At 43.2% G+C, this 19,201-nt stretch overlaps 1 protein-coding gene across 2 annotated transcripts in view; it reads left to right on the top strand.

The window, feature by feature from the left end:
- The window catches only part of kidins220b (kinase D-interacting substrate 220b), a 41,584-nt gene that overhangs the window by 11,333 nt on the left and 11,050 nt on the right, over window positions 1-19,201 (top strand). Inside the window, exons 10-25 of one of the 2 annotated variants that reach the window (XM_038962965.1) lie at window positions 1,696-1,794; window positions 1,902-2,000; window positions 2,173-2,350; window positions 2,586-2,750; window positions 4,689-4,868; window positions 5,224-5,389; window positions 5,761-5,912; window positions 6,262-6,365; window positions 6,492-6,677; window positions 6,801-6,941; window positions 12,346-12,583; window positions 12,887-12,975; window positions 14,829-14,973; window positions 15,292-15,454; window positions 17,149-17,327; window positions 17,734-17,963. In XM_038962965.1, the coding sequence (XP_038818893.1) occupies window positions 1,696-1,794; window positions 1,902-2,000; window positions 2,173-2,350; window positions 2,586-2,750; window positions 4,689-4,868; window positions 5,224-5,389; window positions 5,761-5,912; window positions 6,262-6,365; window positions 6,492-6,677; window positions 6,801-6,941; window positions 12,346-12,583; window positions 12,887-12,975; window positions 14,829-14,973; window positions 15,292-15,454; window positions 17,149-17,327; window positions 17,734-17,963 (2,514 nt within the window). Of the gene's footprint in view, window positions 1-1,695; window positions 1,795-1,901; window positions 2,001-2,172; window positions 2,351-2,585; window positions 2,751-4,688; window positions 4,869-5,223; window positions 5,390-5,760; window positions 5,913-6,261; window positions 6,366-6,491; window positions 6,678-6,800; window positions 6,942-12,345; window positions 12,605-12,886; window positions 12,976-14,828; window positions 14,974-15,291; window positions 15,455-17,148; window positions 17,328-17,733; window positions 17,964-19,201 lie in introns of both variants that reach the window. The other variant, XM_038962964.1, reaches the window with a different exon arrangement.

Here is a 19,201-nt window from a genome sequence, read left to right as displayed (position 1 = left end):
TTAAAAACTCTCTTATTTATCTGTCTCGGTTGGAACTGTTGCTGTTAAAATACAAGAAAGCATTATCATTCTGAACTGGAATAAACTGATTGATCACATCACACAGATGTATAACAGAACACACACACACACACAGGCTGAGTTTCTGATAGTGCAACCCTAAGTAACAGTACAGATGAAAAATGGTCAGGCCTACTGTACATCTTACTGTATAAATGATTGTTGAAAAAAAGTCTAGGTTGGAACTGTGACTGTTAAAATACAATCATTTTTATTTTGAACTGGAATAAACTGATTGATCACATCACACAGATGTAGACCAGAAAACACACACATTCCTAATGAGAGGTGTGTGGCTGGTTGTAGTTTTCAACAAGCAGGTCTATTCTGGGCTCTGTTTTTGACAGTGCAACCCAGAGGTCATGCTCAGTATTGAGTCTGTTTCTGTACTTGTTTTTTAAGTACGTCAGAGTTGAGAACCCTGACTCACATAGGTATGTGGTGCCAAACTGGACCAGAACATCTACTGCTTTCTCAGTCAGGCAGGAGACCGCTTTTTGCTGTAGATGAGCAACCCAGAACTGTGTGACTGAGTGTGTTTGCCTCAAAAAGCATCTCGCTTGAAACAGTTTGTTCCAGTTCAGAATAAAAAGGGTTACTTGTATTTTAACAGCAACAGTTCCAACCTAGACTTGTTTTCCACAATCATTTCTACAGTAAGATGTACAGTATGTACTGTTACTTAGGGTTGCACTATCAGTATCTAGCTAGCTTGCTTTGGCTAAAGTTGACGTTAGCTAGCTAGCTGTTAGCTGTGTACAAGGGGATTGTTTGAGTGAGAAACTCACATCGACTACTGTCAGAGATGATACTCCCTTATTTCTGCTTATCATCACCTGTTATAAAATGACAACAATGCCTTGCTAACTGACTTACTCTTCCACCGTCGAAGCACTGTTTCCTGAAGTATTCTGCCCTGTTCTGAAAGAACTCCCTGGGTTTAACTTCATGCTGTGGATGTTTGGTCAGGGTGTGTCATTTAATTTGTTCATTTTGAGAGACTCATTACGAAGCACTTCCTCGCACAAAACACATTGTGGGCGCTCTTCGTTATGTCTCAAAATGTGTGTGAAACCAAGAGAGAGAACTATTTGCTTTCGTGACGATTGAGCTCGGTCAGAACTTGTGGCTAGCTTGAGTCCATTCGATGGCGAGTGGGAATGACAAGTCAGTGGCTGACAGCGCATCGTCTAGTGCTGAACGACAACGCTGCGTCGTGTGGGTCGCAGAGTGATCTTCAAGAAATCTGCCGAAAAAGGATCCGGCAAACCAGGAAGCATACGCACTCTCCCTCCCACTCGTGCTGCTGCCAAACTGAGCAGAGACACAGCTGCTAAGCAGAGAGTGCACTGAACAGATAGCACCGTTGCACTTGGCCAAATCAATTCCAGTAATTCATAAAATAATTATACATTTACTCTGACACGTCGCGACCCAAACCCACACTTAAAGAAAGGCTGCCCTATATAGTGGACTACTGTTGACCAGGGCCCATAGGGAATCTGGTCAACAGTAGTGCACTATTTAGGGGATGGTATGCCATTTGGGATGGAGACACACAGTACTACATTATAGAAGAAGGTACATACAATTCACCTCAACTGCCTTACAACAATACATTTTGACCTCTTGTAGGATAACAAGACAGCCCTGTACTGGGCCGTGGAGAAAGGCAACGCCACCATGGTGAGAGATATCCTTCAGTGCAACCCCGACACAGAGACCTGCACCAAGGTAAGAGGCAACAACCATATTTCACTATGTGACAACCCAGGCACATACACAGCCACCTACTGTAGTCACTGTTCTCCAAACCATAATCATGTGTTTTTTTGTCTCAGGATTCAGAGAGCCCTCTGATCAAGGCCATTAAGATGAGGAATATTGACATAGTGGAGCTTCTGCTGGACAAAGGAGCCAAGGTGTCAGCTGTGGATAAGGTACAAGATATTTAGCCATTTAACCTTTATTAAACCTAGCATCCGAACGACCTGTACAATAATCTATCGCCGTCCATATGTAATGTATAATAAACCATATACATGGCACACAGAATGTCAAAAAGACACAAGTTATGTAGATATAAGTCTGATCCTACCTGTCTCCCGTTAGAGAGGCGACACCCCTCTCCACATCGCCATACGTGGCCGGAGCCGCAGGCTGGCGGAGCTCCTCCTCCGTAACCCGAAAGATGGCCGCCTGCTGTACCGGCCCAACAAGGCCGGCGAGACGCCCTACAACATCGACTGCAGCCACCAGAAGAGCATCCTCACCCAGATCTTTGGAGCCCGTGAGTATCCTTTCTCTCCGGAAGCTCGGTCAGTGACTTTCGACGGTGAAAATCTAGTAGAATACCATAAAGGACGTTACCTGTGTGATGGAGTCGATAAGACTGGGAGTCACATTTTAGCCACTGTTCTCTGACAATATTACTTATATAAATATTGTGGACTTGTAACCAAATAAACGGTAAATAATGTAGAGCTGTAAGTAACCTCATTCCATCTGTCTGTGTCCCCTCCAAGGCCACCTGTCCCCTGCTGAGTCTGACGGAGACATGCTGGGTTATGACCTGTACAGCAGTGCCCTGGCAGACATCCTCAGTGAGCCCACCATGCAGCCACCCATCTGTGTGGGCTTGTACGCCCAGTGGGGCAGCGGCAAGTCCTTCCTGCTCAAGAAACTGGAAGGTAAGGAACTAAAACAGAATTAAGAGTATTCATTATTTTTTTTACCCCCTTTTTCTCCCCAATTTCATGGTATCCAATTGTTAGTAGTTACTGTCTTGTCTCATCGCTGCAACTCCTGTACGGACTCGGGAGAGACGAAGGTCGAGAGCCAAGCGTCCTCCGAAACACAACCCAACCAAGCCGCACTGCTTATTAACAGCGCGTATCCAACCCGGAAGCCAGCCTCACCAATGTGTCGGAGGAAACACCGTACACCTAGCGACCTGGTCAGCGTGCACTGCGCCCGGCCCGCCACAGGAGTCGCTAGTGCGCGATGAGACAAGGATATCCCTGCCGGCCAAACCCTCCCTAACCCGGACGACGCTGGGCCAATTGTGCGCCGCCCCATGGGCCTCCCGGTCGCGGCCGGCTGCGACAGAGCCTGGGCTCGAACCCAGAGTCTCTGGTGGCACCCGGGAGGCCCCTTAAGAGTATTATTTATACCAGGGGTTCTCAAAGTGGGGTCTGCGGCGAGATCTCAAAATATAAATATATATGTCAATTTTCTTTTACATTTCATTTTTCTAGTGTGTCATTTTTGAGTTACTTTTATTGTAAACAAGAATGGAATATGTTTCTAATTACTTCTACATTAATGTGGATGCTACCATGATTATGGATAATCCTGAATGAATTGTGAATATTGATGAGTGAGAAAGTTACAGAGGCAAAAATATCATACCTCCAAAAAATGCTAATCTCCCCTGTTATTGTAATGGTGAGAGGTTAGCATGTCTTGGGGGTATCATATTTGTGCTTTTGTAACTTTTCGTAATCATGGTAGCATCCACGTTAATATAGAAGTGTTTAGAAACATATTGTATTCTTATTTACAATAAAAGTGACTCCAAAATGACACAATACACTTATTTACCATTCATTTCTATTGGGCTCAAAATAATCTGAAACACAACCAAAACAAACAGCAATACCATCCAACAAGTTTGTAGAGTCACAAACTTGATGTAATCATTGCGTGCTAGGAATATTGGACCAAATACTAAACTTTTCACTACTTCAATTCACATATAAGTGAATTTGTCCCAATACTTTTGGTCCCCTAAAATGGGGGGGACTATGTATAAAAAGTGCTGTAATTTATAAACGGTTCACATAAATAAAAAAATTGAATTAAATCTGACAGTGCAGTTTAACTTCATAGGCATTGTATCATAAAAAAAGTTATTTGTATCATTTCCCAAAAATGTGTCACTGTCCCAATACTTTTGGAGCTCACTATCTCTTTCTAAAAGGCAGTTTGCTTGCCATTGCTCCACTCACTTCTATAGAGGAGTCTGAGCGTTTATGATACTGCTCAAATAGGACAGAGCTCACCGGTCAAACCAAAAAAGTATGATATGTTAAAGGAGTAGTTCACTATTTTACAACTTGATGTTAGATGGTTCCTCACCCTGAAAGTAATTTATGGGCCAAGAGAAACGGTAATCCAGGCTAAAAGGTTCTTTAAACAGCCAATGCAACCTTAGCCATCACAAGCTAACAATCAATGGAAGTGATGGGGGCATGTGAGCATTTAGAGAATATATGTCTAAATCACCTGAAATCAACTGCATATTTGGTTTGATATTACTTAAATGTGATTTGGCAATAAAAATAATAATAGATGCTCACATCACTTCCATTGATTGTTAGCTTGTGATGGCTAAAGTTAGCTGAAGTTTGTAGTGGCTGTTGGATTAACTTTAATCCTGGCCAATAGATTACTTTCAGGGTGAGGAACCATCTAACATTAAGTTGTAAAATAGTGAACTACTCCTTTAACAATATGTTATACATGTTAATAATAAGATAGCTGTTAATATTAACAAATTATTTTATGAACTCATTCTCGCCTGATCTTACTCCTCATTCACCCCCTCCTTTTCTTCCCCTCTCCAGATGAGATGAAGACGTTTGCTGGCCAGCAGGTGGAGCCGTTGTTCCAGTTTTCCTGGATGGTGTTGTTCCTCTCCCTGCTGCTGTGTGGTTCTGTAGCTCTGGTCCTGGGCTTCACCGTCGACCCTAAGCTGGCCATTGCCGTCTCCCTGAGCCTACTGGCCCTGGTCTATGTCTTCTTCGGTGAGACCGTCACTTTGTCCTCCATTTTGTATGCAGTCCAATAGTATTAAGTTATTTTCAAGTGCCACACTAGAGGGCAGTATTATACCAGTAACAATAATGTAGTGACCTCTGGTAACAACGCAGTTAGCGATATCAGGGAGATTCGAAAAAGGATTCATACTTTTTACTGGATTTAATGCTTGAATAAACAGTATATTAACACACAGCCTATGCACTATACTGACTGGCTTTTCCAAACCCCTTTAATGACACAGGAACAGTTTTTTAAAACTCTGGCTGTCTTCATTTGGCCTGTAGTGGTGGTGGCTGTTAATGATCCAGTTAGGAGATAACTGTTTCCCTCGCTCTGTAGTGGTGGTGTACTTTGGCAGTCGTCGTGAGGGGGAGAACTGGAACTGGGCATGGGTGATCAGTACCCGTCTGGCACGACACATTGGCTACCTGGAGCTGCTGCTCAAACTGATGTTCGTCAACCCCCCTGACCTGCCCGAACAGACCACTCGCGCACTTCCCGTCAGGTATAACACACACATACACACGCAACCGCACGCACGCACACACATACACACACACACAGACCACCTGTTCTCTGCCCATCTGGTACACACACCCCTCCTCACCCACCCAAAATCACTATCAAATCCCTCTTTGCAAAGCCAGAAATCTAAACTTCAATCACATGCCGTATTTAACACATCAGTCCTGGATGTAATGAACTTCTTTACATCACTTCATTATATGCCTTGATTTGTTAATTATTTGCATATTATTTATGTAGCGCTCATGGAGACTTTATGAATTCCATATATAGCCGTTCTAAGTTGTAGTTTGTGTGTGACCAATGATTTAATATGTCCACTCCTCTCCCTCTACTGTTGTATCCCTGCAGGTTCCTGTTCACGGACTACAACCGTCTGTCCAGTGTGGGAGGAGAGACCAGCCTGGCAGAGATGATAGCCACCCTGTCTGATGCCTGTGAGAGGGAGTTTGGCTTCATGGCCAGCCGCCTTTTCAGGGTCTTCAAGACGGAGGAGTCACATGGTAAGGACCAGAGGAGGACAGACTAGTCAATTCAGTTTACTTTATTGAATCCCCTTGGGCAAATGTGTTCTACTGTTGCCACTACTTTGAGGCACTATCAGTCACTGCATTCGTTAATACACAGTTTTCAGTAGGAACTAACAACAAAGGCTTGCAAACGTCCAACAGACAATACGAATGAATGTTCTTATTGAACAAGCTTAGTTAGTAGCCTACTTCCTGTTTCAAAATATTTGTATGCCCACGGAATACTTTATACCTACTGTTATCTATGTTTTCATGATAAATTGATCGTAGGCAGCAAAAATACGCATTTCTGTTCTGATTGTCATTCAAAATGTATTATTAGGGAAGAAGAAGTGGAAGAAGACATGCTGCGTTCCCTCCTTCGTCATCTTCGTCTTCATCCTGGGCTGCCTGATCACCGGCATGGCCCTCCTCGCCGTCTTCAAGGTTTCCTTTATTAGTCTAGCTTATTGGCCTTTTAGCAGTATTGCAGGTTCTGAAACCGATGTGATTAAAAAGTCTGAATTTCTTCACCAATGTTGAATGAATAAGACAATTTCAAAATGCATAAAGGTGGACGTTGCCAACCAGACGGTGAACGCCGTGCTGATCGCCATGGCCAGCGTGGTGGGCCTGGCGCTGGTGCTCAACTGCCGGACCTGGTGGCAGGTGGCCGACTCGGTGCTAAACTCCCAGAGGAAGAGGCTGCACAGCGCCGCCAACAAGATGCACAAGCTCAAGAGCGAGGGCTTCATGAAGGTAGGGTGCACTGCAAACAGCCACACATGCACGCACACACAAAAACAAACATACACACATACCTGCAACCTGTCTCTACATATCTTTTATATCTCGCTGTACCTCTCTCTCTTCCATCCTCAGGTGTTGAAGAATGAGGTGGAGCTGATGGCGAGGATGGCTAAGACCATCGATGGCTTCACTCAGAACCAGACGCGACTGGCTGTCATCATAGACGGCCTGGACTCCTGTGAACAGGACAAAGTACTGCAGATGCTGGATACGGTAAGAGACACACACACAGTCACAGGGTGATAGGGTATACCGTATCACTCTGAGCAGTAACTTTTATGAACATCTTACCCTTGTGCAACCTTTTGAGTTATTTCCGAAAACAATCTCTCCCAAGAGAGCAAACAACACCATAGTCATACATCAGTCATAAAGATTCCAGAAGCTGTCAGTAATACAATTGTCTTTAATCTGATCAATTTATTAGAGGGAGCAAGGCCATCTGAACTCGCTGCTTCTTGTTAACTAATGAAATCTTTGATCTGGGGAAAAAATGGGTCTTCTATGTAAGATGTCTTTGTAACGGAATAACCAACATCACTCAAATGTTTAGAGTAATATATCTAGACATTTGATAGCGGTCACAAAATGTAATATTTCAATGTCTTTTGTTCATTGGAATAATGGAGTTATTAGCTGACTGAGCTGTAGAGGAAATGGTTTTAGAATAGAATAGAAACAACTACACTACAAAAGTATGTGGACATCTCTTCAAATTAGTGGATTCATGAAATGGGTTTCCATGTCCGAGCAGCTGCACACAAGCCTAAGACCACCATGCGCAAAGCCAAGCGTCGTCTGGAGTGGTGTAAAGCTTGCCGACATTGGACTCTGGAGTGGGAACGCTTCACCATCTGGCAGTCCGACGGACGAATCTGTGTTTGGCGGATGCCAGGACAACGCTACCTGCCCTAATGCATAGAGCCTACTTTAAAGTTTGGTGGAGGAGGAATAATGGTTTTTCATGGTTCGGGGTAGGCCCCTTAGTTCCAGTGAAGGGAAATGTTAACGCTACAGCATACAATTACTTTCTAGACGATTCTGTGCTTCCAACTTTGTGGAACAAGTTTGGGTAAGGCCCTTTCATGTTTCAGCATGACAATGCCCCCGTGCAGAAAGCGAGATCCATGGCTAGATCGGTGTGGAAGAACATGACTGGCCTGCACAGAGCCCTGATCTCAACCACATTGAACACCTTTGGGATGAATTGGAACGCTGACTGCGAGCCAGGCCTAATCGCCCAACATCAGTGCCCGACCTCACTAATGCTCTTGTGGCTGAATGGAAGCAAGTCCCTGCAGTAATGTTCCAACATCTAGTGAAAAAGCCTTCCCAGAAGAGTGGAGGCTGTTATAGCATTCAAGGGGGGACCAACTCCATATTAATGTCCATGATTTTGGAATGAGATGTTCGACAAGCAGGTGTCCATATACTTTTGGCAATGTAGTGTATATATTTGAGTGGTAGCCCCAACCAAGAGATTCAAACCACTCGACGGTGTAAGAACCGACGCCGGAGATGAGAAGCAGGTATGGGGAGTCAAACATTTAAATCGGGAACAGACAGAACAAGACAGGAACAGCATCAGCACACGGGTTAACATGGACAAATGACAATCAATGCAGAAGCAGGGAACAGAGCGGGGAACCAGACAGATACAGGGGAGGTAATGACAGAGGTGATTGAGTCCAGGTGAGTCCAATAATCGCTGATGCCCGTGACTGGGGAAAGGCATGTGTGCGTAATGATGATGGCAGGAGTGCGCAATGCTGGGGAGGGAAGGGCGGGAGCAGACGTGACAGACGGGGTTGCCAGGTGTTGAACTGAGGTCCCTTCACAGACACACGCACACACACATGCAGCGAGCACCCCACACGCACAGGGCCGGCTCGCCCATTAGGCAGGATTAGGCGGCCACTTAGACGGCAGGTCGACGAGGGCGGCATCGAACTAACCAAGATGCACCTCCGACAACACATACCGCTTCACATAACTTCCCAAAACAATGAAAACGTCTCTCTCCCAGTGGCATATGGGCCATTTAGGTGAGGGCTGATGCCGCACCTTGTTAAGCAGTGCCCACTTTGCCAAAGTCAGGGCCGCAAAATATTTATCTTGTGCGTGCCCAGCGTGCCTCTCTAGGGTACTGTTGGAGAGACGCAGTGCTGTGGCAGTCTACCAACGCTCAAGTGATGTATCCTATAGTAGAAAGAGTAGTAGCCTATGTGGTTTTTCTGTAGCCTATAGACTTGAGACCATATTTATGACAAATAACCAAAAGGGCGTGCCCTATCAAATAAAAATGCACTTCGATTTGAATATGACATGTTAACAAACACCATATCCTAAAAACAGGACAGGTCAAAATAAAATGGGCAATATGGAATGAAATTGTGCTACTCAGGAGTAGGGCTGTGGCTGTGGCGGTCATGAAATGTTGTCAGCCGGTTATTGTCAAGCAAAAGACTGCCAGTCTCACGGTAATTGACCGTTATTTAACATAAACTCCTTTAGCATCTCCGGGCCTCTACACATACAAGCCGCTGAATCGCTTTGAAACATCTACATTTTAAAAAGTCAAATGTAATATATACCATCACAATAAATACATTATTTATTTTAGTCAGGTCTAAAGAAACATGATATGAAGAAAATGTATTTCAGAAGAACTGAAGATGAGGTTGACTACTGTAGGCCTATGTTATCTGGCAATGCTCCATGCTGGCTGTGGGCTAGTTCATTTAGCTGACAATATATGCTTATAAGTCCTGTGCCATTTTATTTTAGATGATTTTATAGTAAGAAGAATATAATTGAAAAAATAAAAAGGGTATTTTTCCCATTACAGATGCTTATGAAGTGGCTGTGTTGAATGTGTAAGTGATCATTTGAAACAGGTCCTATATGCAACATTTTTAGTTGTGGCAACTTTAGTTGTGAATGACACAAACCTTAGAATGCCTTAGGAATCGAAACATATATGGGCTGCGTGATGCGACTATAGACGATTGATGATTTGAGAAAGTAGCAAAAAAAGCTTTGCGCCCCGTCCCTTGCCTCTGGCTGCACAGTTGTTCTCTCATCAAGTGATCATATTCTCACCCGTCAGACTATTCTCAATTTAATCTCGTCTTTACTAATATGTCAAATGAGTTTTGATTTAGAATGGCCCGTTATCAAATGGGCAGGAACAGGGGCAGGGGGGAAAAAAGACATGTCCTCTGTATGCACTCCAATAGCGAATGGAGGCCACCCGCTTTCCCGCCGGTCTGTTTCGTAGGCTACTTGGGTTTTATAGCGCAGCATGTGCTTAATATGAGCAGCTGAGAAATAAATATAAGAACACTTACTTCCCTCCATGCATCAACCACTGTTTGAGGAGCATGCTTTCGCTGCCCCAACAGGTGATATTCCGCCCAAACTCTGTATGCCATGGGCTCTCCAACCTTGGTCCTGCAGCTACCCAGTACTTAATATGGGAAACTGTTACGAGAATTATGTTCTCGATGTTCATAAACCCAATTCAATTAACTACTCAGTCTGCGACCCAGAATTTGTAAGATACTGGTTGAAATGAAACAGACGAGGAGTCCCAGCTACGATAGTCAGAAGGTTTTATTTACGAGAGCGCTGGTTAGTTGTACAAAACCATTAATTTTATACTGGCTTCTTACGCACATACTTTCACACACAAACATTAGGTATCCTACGCACACACTGTCCCACTACCCAGCCGACAAAGATTAGGAACCTTGAGAAGCACTCCCTGTACTTTCCCAAATCTCTCAGTGTCTCCTAGCCAAGGTCGGCACCGACTCAGACAGTCTGTGTTTAAGACACTTTAGAGACATATTGTTATATTGTTTTACCCTCATTCTGACTAAAACTACATACATCATTTATTATAATTTTATGATTCTGATCAATTTCACTGCCCTTTATATGGTTTCAGGGTGAAATATTCTAAGCATTCATTTAAACATATAAATTCCATCAACAGAAACCAAGTCAAGTCTGTGTGGGAGCATCTACAGTAACATGTTTTTGCAATTAAATACATTTCACTAAACTGTTGACAGCCCGTCTGTGTGCTTGAGAAAGGAGTAAAGGAGAGAGAGGAGATGGAAACGCATGGTGGTGAGACGTTCTGTGTAGCTATGAAACGACATCCACAACAACCATGTTTTACACTGTTTCAACCTGCTGTTGAACTTCTTTGTTCTAATTGATCATCACAGTGAGGTGAGTTTTAAAAGTACTATAGGCCTACTGCTTTGATGATGTGTGTTTTGATATGATTTTCATTTGCATTGATGTCAGAGTGGCTAGAGGGACAGTAAAGTCCTGAGTACCAGGCCATTAGGACCTGGTCGTCGTTAGTGAGTTGGGTACTGCCAAAGCATGTCCAGAGTGCATAAAAGGAGATTACTGTGACTTAGCGGCCACGTGGAATTTTACTGCGGTCAATGCTCATGACTGGTGTGGCGGTAATAGTCACCTCAACAGCCCTACTCAGGAGCACTGTCCGGGAGTTTCACTCCATGGGCTAAATTGTCATGAATGTAATCCTATTAGTAAAAAAAAAATTACGAGCTGATCATAGCAAAGAAGAAAGTCCTTCTGCGTTTCCCGCCGTGTAAACACGTTGATTCTCATTGCAAATGTGCAAACAATTACTGCTGATAAACTTGGGTAGCTCATATGCCCATCTTAAATAGCCCAAAATGTATAACCTCGAACAGTAACATTTGATATGTTCCCCAACTCCTCACCTTGTGTGGGGCTTTTGTCTGCAAATGGAATTATTTCGATCTGTCCCAATAATAGAAACACACATACATCACTCAAAGATTCCAGAAGCTGTCATGATTTTTATTATTATTTACAGTAATGCAATTTTCTGTAATCTGATCAATTTATTTGAAGATCTAAACTTGCTGCTTCTTGTTTACAAATACAATCTTTGGTCAAAGGAAATAATGGATATTTTATGTAAGATGTCTTTGTAGTCAGAAGCAACATCCCTCATTGATTAGAGCAATTTGCGAGACTTTGATAGCAGTCACAAATATAATATTGCAATGTCTTGCACATTTAGATAATGGAGTTATGAGCTGACTGCTGTGGAAAAGGTTTTAGAATAGAAAAACAAGAATATGCTACACATACCCTAACACACACAGAGACACACACACATGGCTTTGTAATGCTATCCTTATGGGGACCAAATTGATTCCCTTCCAAAATGATATTTTCCCTAACCCCTAACCCCTATTTTCCTTAACCCTAAACCTAACCTTAACTCCTAACCCTAAAACTTTACATACCCCTAACTCCTAGCCCTAACTGTAACCCTAAACCTAACCTTAGCTCCTAACCCTAAAACTATACCTAACACTATCTCTTATCCCTAATTGTAACCCTAAACCTAACCCCTAAGCCTAAAATAGCATTTTTCCTTGTGGGGTTTGGCAAAATGTCCCCACTTGTCTGAATTTTCCTTGTTTTACTATCCTTGTGAGGACTTCTGGTACCCACAAGGATAATTAAACACACACACACCTTTCTTTCCCCACACACCTCACCATATGTACCTTGTTTCTCCCTGCTTCACCAGGTGAGGGTGCTGTTTTCCAAAGGCCCCTTCATCTCCATCTTCGCCAGCGACCCCCACATCATCATCAAGGCCATCAACCAGAACCTGAACAGCGTGCTCAGGGACTCCAACATCAACGGCCATGACTACATGAGGAACATCGTCCACCTGCCCGTCTTCCTCAACAGCCGGGGGTTGAGTAGCGCCAGGAAGATGTGTGTGGCAGCGCCTGCTAACGGAGACACCAGCAACTCAGACGGTAATCCGTACCACTCAGACGGTAAAGATGGACTTGCACAGCCACACATGACTCGCGCACACGCGCTCATTCACATTCATCCAGACACTGAACACATACAGCCACCTGCAAATCCTAAATGACTCCCATTTCACACAACTGTGACTCCCATTTCACACAACTGTGACTCCCATTTCACACAACTGTGACTCCCATTTCACACAACTGTAGCTCCCAAATCGGGACTATGACTGAATGTGTCAAATGATTGATCTGTTATTAGCTCTGATTTCTCATCTACATCTTTCCTGTCTCTGTCTGTAGGCTGGCATGAGGAGCTGGACAGGAAGCTATCCCAGCACAGCATCGGAGAGATGACAAAGTTTGGCAGCAAGACCACCCTAAACCGCAGGGTAAGAGAGAGAAGAGTGTGTGTGTGTGTCAAATCCAAATCTCATTTTATTTGTCACGTACACAGTTTACAGCAGGGATAAAAGGTACAGTGAAATGCTTGTGTGCTAGCTGCCTCAACATTGCAGTACAATAATCAATAATATCAATAATTACAATAGTAAAAGAAGGAGGTAGTATGCATTGTAACAGCCTTCTATGTACACAATATGGTATACAGTATAGATAATGAATGTGCTATAAGTATGACTGTACAAATATAAAGTAGTGTCTTGGTCGCACAGATTAATTAATAGTATATAGTAGAACAGCTGTGTGTGTGGGTGGGTGGGTGGGTGGGTGTGTTTATGGGTGTTTGTGTGTAGGGGTTGAATGTTTGGAGAGTCTAAGGTGCAAATAGTCTCAAAGGTGCAGGTCTGTGCAGGGAGACAGCAAGGGTTAGTATTTTGGGGTCGACATTTAGTCGTGAGATATTCCAGATCGGGAGAACAAAAAGTCGTAAGGTTTGTACATTACCACAGTCACACCATTGTGTTGTTGATGATGAAGCAATCCCCTTCTCCTTTACTTTTCCTGGATAATTCCTTCGACCTGTCCCCGCAATGTAGGGAAAACTCAGCCGGCTGGATAGCTGGATTCAGCACGGAATCCGAGAGCCATGTTTCAGTCAGATGTATTACGTTATTGTCTCTCGTGTCCCGTTGATGGGAAATCCTTGCCCTGAGCTTGTCTACCTTATTGTCCAGAGACTTTGCATTTGCTAGTAGAATACTAGGAAACGGTGGATGATTTGCCCTCCTTAGTCTGACTAGAACGTCCAGCTCTCCTTCCTCGCCTCCGTCGTTGTCCTTTTGGTAGGGCTCCCGGGAATGAATGGGACTGCTTCTGGAGAACAAAAAAAAAGAAGTGTACGGTTCTGGAAAGTCGATGTCTGTCATAGAAATCCCAGAAACGTCCTGAGCAAATAAAGTAAAAAAGGACGCAAGAGTAAACAGCAAACTGCAATGTTGACTTGGAGCTAGCATCAGGGTGACCGTTTCTGCTGGTGCACTTCTTGCCGTGCGTGTTTGTGTGTGGCCTGGTGGATTTCCGAAGTGGACTGGCATATGGGTCAACACCACCACCAATAGTATCATCAAAATCATTCAGATCGGGCATGTTTAAATAAACATAATAACCGCACATCTATCTACACATGGAAATTCAGTCATATGCAGGTGCTTTGATTCTATTCCCTTTGTAGTGCACTTCTTTTTACCAGAGACATTTTGTTTTCTGGTCATAAGTAGTGCACTATAAAGGAGATAGGGTGACATTTGGGACGCATCCAGGACCAATCCCATAGCTCTTTCCTCTGGTCTGAAAAAAAGCTCCCAATGCCCCAAGGCAGGGATTGGGGACATTGCCCTCTGTAGGGTGCCGTCTTTCAGATGGGGTGTTGAACGGGTGTCCTGAATCTCTGTGGTCAATAAAGATCAGATTGATGATCACCATCATACCAGGTAATTTAATGCTTAAAAACAAAAACAAATGGATGAATAAGATATTTGGCTACAGAAGTGCCATTTCTTAACGATCTCTACAGATTCCGTCCAAAAACAAATCCTGTGAAATGACGTCAACACACACACTTAAGGAGTTAGTGACTAGCTAAAGTGGCTAGCTTGGCTAAATAACTAGCTTAACTAGCTACGTCGGTCGCGGCACACATTACCAGAATGACACATCGATGAACCACCAAAGGCACGCCCCATTTCTGTTAGAATTTTGAGAAAGGAGCTGAGTTGGACCTTTTTTCGTGCCCAAAATCGACTTTTAAACAAAGTTAATATATGGTTTCTCTGTCTGTGTATAGGACACATACCGGCGCAGGCAGATGCAGAGGACGGTGACGCGGCAGATGTCCTTTGACCTGAGCAAGCTGCTGGTGACAGAGGACTGGTTCAGTGACATCAGTCCCCAGACCATGAGGAGGCTGCTCAACATAGTCTCTGTCACAGGTGGGTCACACACGCACGCACACACAGTTAGACACAAACACACACAGAGTCATGCAGGCAGACAGACGCGTGCACACACACACACACACACACACACACACACACACACACACACACACACACACACACACACACACACACACACACACACACACACAGTAGCTACCCCCATGTTTGTCACTGGGTTTACTACATAAACCACAATTGACCATCTAGAAAATGATTAATGGACAGATGATTGTGAATAACATATTGTGGAGGAAAGACTGTTTGTTTTCTCCAGGATGACTGGCACAATGCTGTTCTGTTTGTCTACAGGTCGTCTGCTAAGGGCCAATCAGATCACGTTCAACTGGGACCGTCTGGCGTCGTGGATCAACCTTACTGAGACGTGGCCCTACAGGACCTCCTGGCTCATCCTATTCCTGGAGGAGACGGACGGCATTCCTGACCAGGCCGCCCTCAAGACCATCTATGAGAGGTAATGTTGTCCTTTAAAACTACACCCAAGACCATCTAGGAAAGGTAGTGTACTGTAGTCCCCCTCTACCCCCTAACGCTAAGTCACCCTCAAGACCATCTACCAGAGGTACTGTGTTGTAGGTCCCCAACCCCCTCTCCAAATCCCCCCAAAACTAAGATCTTCTTGAAACACATGTCTTAAGTTGCATGAGAGAGGGTTTTGTTTTAAATTAGAAAGATCTGTTTTGAAAATGTGCAAAAAGGTTTCGTTTAATTGGTTGAATCATCATTAGAATTGCGTCCAATTGGTTGGATTATTGTAGTTTCATTTAAATTACCCATCAGACAAAAGCTTAGTCACTGCAAAATTACATTTAGTGTTTTTTTTATTTTTTTTACGGTGCTCCCGAGAATAAATAATGATGTACAGTTGAAGTCGGAAGTTTACATACACCTTATCCAAATACAGTTTTTCACAATTCCTGACATTTAAGTAGTTAGTAAAAATTCCCTGTTTTAGGTCAGTTAGAATCGCCACTTTATTTTAAGAATGTGAAATGTGGGAAAAATAGTAGAGAGAAGGATTTTCCCCAGCTTTTATTTCTTTCATCACATTCCCAGTGGGTCAGAAGTTTACATACACTCAATTAGTATTTGGTAGCATTGCCTTTAAATTGTAGGACTTGTTTTACTGTGGATATATATACTTTTGTACCTGTTTCCTCCAGCATCTTCACAAGGTCCTTTGCTGTTGTTCTGGGATTGATTTGCACTTTTCGCACCAAAGTGCGTTCATCTCTAGCGGTAGGATGGGTGCGTGGTCCCATGGTGTTTATACTTGCGTACTATTGTTTGTAATGATGAATGTGGTACCTTCAGGCGTTTGGAAATTGCTCCCAAGGATGAACCAGACTTGTGGAGGTGTACAAATTTTTTTCTGAGGTCTTGGCTGATTTCTTTTGATTTTCCCATGATGTCAAGCAAAGAGTCACAGAGTTCAAAGGTAAGCCTTGAAATGCATCCACAGGTACACCTCCAATTGGCTCAAATGATGTCAATTAGCCTATCAGAAGTTTCTAAAGCCATGACATAATTTTCTGGAATTTTCCGAGCTGTTTAAAGGTACAGTCAACTTAGTGTATGTAAACTTCTGACCCACTGGCATTGTGATACACTGAGTTATAAGTGAAATAATCTGTCTGTAAACAATTGTTGGAAAAATGACTTGTGTCATGCACAAAGTAGATGTCCTAACTGACCAAAACTATAGTTTGTAAACAAGAAATTTGTGGAGTGGTTGAAAAACAAGTTTTAATGACTCCAACCTAAGTGTATGTAAACTTCTGACTTCAACTGTATATTCCATTAAAAAAATGTTCCCCTGAATGATTCAAACTTCCTTCATTGTCACTTGAAATACTATTTTATGTCTGTCTTATCCATGAAGCTCACATAATTCTTATTTTTTCTTATTTTGAAAATGATATGATTTTCCTCATTGCAATTTAATTTCCTGTAACCTCCTTCCCGTACCTACATTTTTTTGTATCTAAGTATTTTGTGGGTAAGCCACATAAAAGTATGCCAAACAAAAGAAGCAGCCTTTCAGTTTAGAATAGCTATAGCTCTTTCCTCATCTGTTATCACATGACCTCAATCTTACCAACATGGGTTTGTAATGGCTTTTTCAATGTTTATCTCTGGTGTTTTTAGGATCTCCAAAAACATTCCCACCACTAAAGATGTGGAGCCCCTGTTGGAGATTGACGGGGATGTGCGTAGCTTCGAGGTGTTCCTCTCCTCCCGTACCCCGGTCCTCAACTCGCGCGACATGAAAACTTTCCTACCCTGCACCGTCAACCTCGACCCCAAACTACGAGAGATCATCGCAGGTGAGTGAGAGTCATAGAGGTACTATAGTTTGTTTCAGATTTGTTTTCAGTGCATTTCAGATGTAAGCCTGTTCATAAGTAATAAAACTACTTTGCAAATGTACTTATTAGTCGATTTACAACATCTGAGTTTTATAAAAATGTTTTCTGTCTGCGTCCCTCTTTCCCTCTCTCTCTCTGACATGCATGCCACAGGTGAAGGGGAGCCTAGCTAGCTGTGTCTGTGTGTCAAATAATTTGAGTTCTACACAATTGTTTGTAGACATGACGTAGGCAACCTGAATACAGCAGTTGACTTTTGGATGTATTTCTGAAAGAGACCGGAAGAGTTAAATAACTTTTTTTTTTTTACTAGTTTTAATTTCACATTTCTCTTTGCCTAATCTTTCCCTCTTCTCCCCCCCAGACGTTCGTGCTGCCAGGGAGCAGATGAGCATCGGAGCGGTGCCCTATCCCAGCCTGCCCTTGCAGGAGGCCTCTCCCCGTCCTACCTCCGTCTACAGCCAGCAGTCAGGCATGTCCGCCTACTCCCCCTCCTTCAACGGGCCCTTCAACCCGCCAGGGGTGGTGTCCCCACCGCCACACAGCAGCTACTACAGTGGCATAGCTGGCCCCCAGCACCCCTTCTACAACAGGGTGAGTGTATAGGCAATCACCACCATGTCGTCAACATCATGGTCCTTTCATTTCCAGGACTCTGAGAAGGGCCTGGTTCCAAACGGAATGACCAAAGCTTCAGTTGTAGACTCTGACTCTAGGCCTATATCGTGTCCAGTGTTTCCCCTGCTGCTAAATCATCGCCGAGTTTCTTGTGGAAGAATGGTGTCGCATCCCCCCGATAGAGTTCCAGACACTTGTAGAATCTATGCCAAGGTGCATTGAAGCTATTCTCGCTCGTGTGGGCCCAACGCCCTATTAAAACCTCTCTGGGATATGTGGGACGCTAGCGTCCCGCATGGCCAACATCCAGTGACAATGCAGAGCGCCACATTCAAATAAATGACAAATAAATAAAAATTTAACTTTCATGAAATCACACATGCAATACACCATATTAAAGCTACACTTGTTGTGAGATTTCAAAAAGGCTTTACGACGAAAGCACACCAAACGATTATGTTAGGTCAGTACATAGCCACAGAAAAACACAGCCATTTTTCCAGCCAAAGAGAGGAGTCACAAAAAGCATAAATAGAGATAAAATTAATCACTAACCTTTGATGATCTTCATCAGATGACACTCATAGGACTTCATGTTACACAATACATGTATGTTTTGTTCGATAAAGTTCATATTTATATCCAAAAATCTCAGTTTACATTGGCGCGTTACGTTCAGTAATGTTTTGCTTCCAAAATGTTGCAGAGAGCCACATCAATTTACAGATATACTCATTATAAATGTTGATGAAAATACATGTGTTATGCATGGAACTTTAGATAAACTTCTCCTTAATGCAACCGCTGTATCAGATTTCAAAAAAGCTTTACCGAAAAAGCACACCATGCAATTATCTGAGTACAGCGCTCAGAGCCCAATCAACCCAAAGAGATATCCGCCATGTTGGAGTCAACATAAGTCAGAAATAGCATTATAAATATTTACTTACCTTTGATGATCTTCATCAGAATGCACTCCCAGGAATCCCAGGTCCACAATAAATGTTTGATTTGTTCCATAAAGTCCATCATTTATGTCCAAACACCTCCTTTTGTTCGCGCGTTTAGTACACAATCCAAACTGACGATGCGCTGGCAGGTCCAGGCGAAAATTCAGACGAAAAGTCATATTACAGTCCGTAGAAAAATGTCAAACTAAGTATAGAATCAATCTTTAGGATGTTTTTATCATAAATCTTCAATAATGTTCCAAC

This window comes from Salvelinus namaycush, chromosome 24, assembly GCF_016432855.1.
Source record: "Salvelinus namaycush isolate Seneca chromosome 24, SaNama_1.0, whole genome shotgun sequence".
Taxonomy (NCBI): Eukaryota; Metazoa; Chordata; class Actinopteri; order Salmoniformes; family Salmonidae; genus Salvelinus; species Salvelinus namaycush.
Note: the sequence above shows the minus strand (reverse complement) of the source record. Positions and strands in the feature narration are given on the sequence as shown.